General features: G+C 50.7%; 1 protein-coding gene across 1 annotated transcript; it reads right to left on the bottom strand.

Annotated features, from left to right (window-relative positions):
- Nucleotides 1-7: 7 nt before the first annotated feature.
- Nucleotides 8-2,950, bottom strand: LOC116660865. Its single transcript, XM_032471213.1, has 3 exons — nt 2,897-2,950; nt 1,862-2,123; nt 8-1,700 (listed from the first exon to the last, which is right to left on the bottom strand). The coding sequence occupies exons 1-3, from the start codon at nt 2,948-2,950 to the stop codon at nt 1,159-1,161; spliced, it is 858 nt and encodes a 285-aa protein (XP_032327104.1). The 3' UTR covers nt 8-1,158.
- Between the last annotated feature and the right edge of the window lie 1,394 nt (nt 2,951-4,344).

The following is a 4,344-nucleotide window of genomic DNA, read 5'->3' as shown; positions in this document are numbered from 1 at the left end:
CGTATCCATGTTAATTTCCTGGTTTTAATAACTGACTGTGATTATGTCAGGCAGTAACGTCAGGGAAGATGAGATGAAAATGAGTATTTGGGAACTCACTATACTAATTATCTTGTAGCTTTTCCGTGAGTCTAAAATTTATTTCAAAATAACGTTTAAAAACGGTGCTTGCTATTTAGTATGGCCCAAGGATCCAAGACCACTTGAAGTCCGTGTCGTCTCTGAGCCCTCCGTGATTTAGGGACCACAGTGTTTGGGCCGCGTTTTACCTGACTTTGCAAGAGCTGTAAAGCTTTCAACAGAGAGGATGAAACGGGCTAGGAATTTATGTTTCTGTTGCTGTGGTAATTTATACTGTGACTATCTTAATGACCTCATCAAACGCGGGCATTCCAGGAGGCAAGACGGCACCACTACGAAATTTAACACCAAATCATAACAACCCGTGGCACTGCTTGGAGGACAGAAGGAGGAAGTTCAAAGCAAATAGAAATACACCCTCCACGTTCCAAAAAGCATAAATATTTGAACCGTAAGTGTGAACACTTCGGGAAAGAGATCTGATGGGAACAGATGTGTCTAACAGATAGTGAGAAACTTTGATTAGTAATAAAGACAATGTCACTGAGGACGAACCATTTTTTTTCCTTCTCTCTTAAATCCAAAAAAAGGATAAACGTATGTTGGCTAATTTTCAGGACATGCGTCAGGGAGCGGTTTTACACAAGCTTCAGCGGTGAAGTTTTAATTATTACCTACTAAAATATTAGCTTTTAGGAGGGACATTGTCATTTCTCAATATTATCATTGCCTGTAGACTCAGTTTGCGTCCCAGAACTTCCCAGTGGATTAAACCAGACAGGATATCAGTTCTGAACATATTAACCCATTTTGTGCCTTGCTACAGTTTTTAAGAATGTTTACTTATTTTTTTACTCAGTTCAAATGTTCATTAGTAACAAAATGACATCAGTATTTTTTCTGGTTTTTCTTTTTTCCATTAGCAAGGAGTTAGTGCGATAGTTCTTTTTGTCCTTGTGTGGGATGCCGTTCCCTCTGGGGGAGCCTCCAGCACTGGGCGCAGGACCTGGACTCAGCCTGAGTTGAAAAGGGAACCATCTTCCCATCATTCCACGAACAGATGCACTTCCCCATGCTTCACATGGCAGCGCACCCCCAGCGGTCAGGCTCTGACACACACGAGGGCTCTTCCGTCCCCAGTGAACGCAGATCATTTTGGCTTAGAACACGTTTCAGCAGCCTCAGGCAGAGCCTTTTCAGGGCAGACCTGTTGAGAGCTTGATAACTTAGATCGTTCACAGAGGCATCTGGACCTAAACGGAGCTGCCGAGTCTTTTTCATGCTGGTGGGAATGAGTGAGAGGAAGAGTTGATGGTTCAGGAGGAGAGAGCCGGCCACAGCCGCTGTGTCAGTGGGCCAGCGAGGCGGGATCTCGCCCCGACCCCCGGCAGGGGCTCCCCGGGGCACCCGCAGCTCTCCCGGGCCCGCGGGAGGGGGGGCGGTCCCGCAGGATCGGCAGGTGGGGGGCTCGGCTGCCTCTTTGGTGACATGAGAAGCAAGGCCACGGGCCACATTGACAAGCAGAGCCAGAACCTCCCTCGGTGACCCCACCTCCTCATGTGGAATCTCGGCCGATGTTGCCTTTTCTCTGTGGGAGTGATCCGGAAACTCCACGCCTCCTGGGGGGGGCGGGGGGGGACCACTCAAGTGTAGAGCGCACGCCTGGCGTGCACGCCTGACCCCGGCACCTCCGCTCAAATAAATACATAAACCTAATTACCTCCCCCCAAAACAGACAAACAAAAACAAATAAATAGCATGAATTCTTCCCATGCTCAACCTGGGCGGGCGTGTGCTGCCGTCGGTTTGGCATCCAGTACGTCCCCGCGGCCACCGGGAAAAGGGCTGCGTCGGTTCGCTAATGACACCCAGGTTCTGGAGCTTTGAAACGGTGCCAGAAGAGTGCCTTGTATCTGTGTATTTTCCAAGCAGACATCTTCCTGGATTTGATGGCGCGAGGACAGGAAACAGGCCGAGACAGCCAAAGCCCAAGGCTTGCCCCTAAGACAGGCTGCGCTTGTGGAATTAGCCCTCCCCCTCCTCTGACAGCCGGCTCAGCAGCAGGAAGCGGTCGGTACGGCTGGCACGTTGCTCCTGATATCTGGCTCTGAAATGAACTTGAAAGGTTTTCGGGGGTGGGGGGAGGTCATTCAGCTTATTTATTTATTCATTTGTGTTTTTAACGGGGGTACGGCAGATGGAGCCCAGGACCTCACGCGCGCTGAGCACGCGCTGCACCGCTGAGCTGCCCCCTCCCCACCCCACCCTTCCAGGAATCGTCATGCTCAGGGTTCAGTTGAAGGCCGATGGAACCCCGGAAATGTTTGAAACCCCTGAAGGCACGGTTTGAGACTCCCCTTCAATAAATATATGCCCAGCAAGAAGCAATTCAACGTGTGGGTCAGAGCACTTAGCAATGAACGTAATTATGATAGCAAACGCTTACTCTTGCCGTCACTGTGTATTAGGCGTTCTTCTCAGTGCTCTACGTGAGCCAGCTCGTCCAACCTTCAGCCCCAGTGACGTACAGTTGTTGTCATGACCTCCATTCTATGTGTGTGTGACCCAGGGAACAGAGAGATTAAATAATTTAAGGCCACACACAGAAAGTAACAGTGAGAAGTCACAGGACAAAAATGTAATTCAGGCAGTTGGAGTCTGAAGGAAGCCCCCTAACAACCTTGCTGATAGGGCCTGCGTTGGTAGGCTTGGGTACCCTCTCAGTGGACAATCAAGAAGTAGTCCTTTGGGACACAGGCACCAGACCCCAGAGAGCTACCCACGGCAGACGCTGGAGTCACTAAGGGTCACAGACCTGCACACATCTGGGAAGTTCAGCCTTGGAGTTCCCCTTGAAGGCATCATTCATGTTGCCGAGTCCAAACTCGTTCTGCTCGCCGCACGACAGGCCAATAAATCAGGAGACGAGGTGTTGGGGCAAGGAATAGCGACTTTATTCAGAAAGCCGGCAGACCGAGAGGATGGGGGGGACTCACGTCTTGGAGAACCATCCCGCTCCAGTCAGAATACAGGCTCCTTTTATACTAAAAAAACAAACAGGGGAGGGGGTGGGGTTGGTTGTTGCAAACTTCTTGCTGCAGGAATGCTTTGTTCTTGCAGCCGTCCACGTGGGTCAGGCCGTGGTGTCCCTGTAAACCTCCAGCAGAACAAAGGGCATTCTCTATTTTGCAACTGGCCGTCTCTGCATAAGTGCAGAAGTGCTGACATCCTTAAAGGCCAGCGCCCCGAGAACAGGCTCTCCTGTCTACTTCAGGCTAAAGGCAACACGGCTTCAAACAAGGTGCAGAGCCAGCAAGACTGAGCCTAGCAAGCAGGGCACAGTGGTTAAAACCAAAGGGACAGATCCAGGACGGAGTCAGATCTGTTCTCCTCTGTGACGTGAACATCCCCAAACAGCTTCACGGCCTCTAGCCTTCAGCCATCAGGCTGTGTGATGGCAGAATTGATCTTAGTTGCCATACAATGACCAAAACATCTGGAGAAGCAAATTGAGGTGAGGCCTGAGGACACAAGTCATCGGGATGAGGCGGAAGGCAAGACAAGGTCGGGAAGGCCTGGGGCTTAATTTATTTGTCTTCTAGGAAAGCAGGGCCCCGGGCAGAGCGACTCATCCCCCGGTATCAGGGGGAAACAGTCATTCAAAGCTTATTAGAACCACAGATCCAGGCAAGAGACCCGAAACGGGCTAACAGGATAAAGCTGATCCACCGCCAGGTCCGTCTGCGTCTGTTTTCTCACACAAGCACCCTTCTTGCTTTTCTGTGCCTAGAGTCACCAACATAATAGGACAGCTTCAAGCCCAAGAATTTCTGTGCTGGAAGCCAGAAGCCGCTGTAGAGGGAAGGGGCATGGAAGTTCCCAGACTCCAGCTTCTAGGACACACAAAACGGAAAACAGATTTTGTTCTTTTCTCCAAAGATGAGAGTTATTTCAAATGACCTGCTAGGATGCCTTTGATAACATCGCAGATACCTGAACGCATGGCAGGAACAGGGAGTCCCCGACGGATGCCAGTGTGCTTCCCGGTACGTCTTTCCCAGCTTCCCTTGCAGCTAAACCGGGGCTTGTTTCTTGCTCTGGGGGGACAAGTAACACACGTCACTTCTGGAGAACAGGTCCTTAAAAGCCCGTGTTTTCTCCGTCTGTTGCTCCTTCTCCAGCTGCAAGGACCCAGTGGGCCACTGGGTCCAGCGGGGCAGCTGCAAGAGAGAAAACAGATGCTAAAACCACATCGCTGGTGCG

Source organism: Camelus ferus, chromosome 32 (assembly GCF_009834535.1).
Source record: "Camelus ferus isolate YT-003-E chromosome 32, BCGSAC_Cfer_1.0, whole genome shotgun sequence".
Taxonomy (NCBI): domain Eukaryota; kingdom Metazoa; phylum Chordata; class Mammalia; order Artiodactyla; family Camelidae; genus Camelus; species Camelus ferus.
This window is presented reverse-complemented; position numbering and strand designations above follow the sequence as displayed.

Excerpts from the sequence above, each read along its gene's own strand:
- LOC116660865 (XM_032471213.1), bottom strand. The coding sequence starts at position 2,950 with ATGAATGATGCCTTCAAGGGGAACTCCAAGGCTGAACTTCCCAGATGT. Across the intron at positions 2,124-2,896 it reads AACTTCCCAGATGTGTGCAG|AGGAGGGGGAGGGCTAATTC; the intron begins GTCTGTGACCCT and ends GCCGGCTGTCAG. Across the intron at positions 1,701-1,861 it reads GGCAGCACACGCCCGCCCAG|GAGGCGTGGAGTTTCCGGAT; the intron begins GTTGAGCATGGG and ends CGCCCCCCCCAG.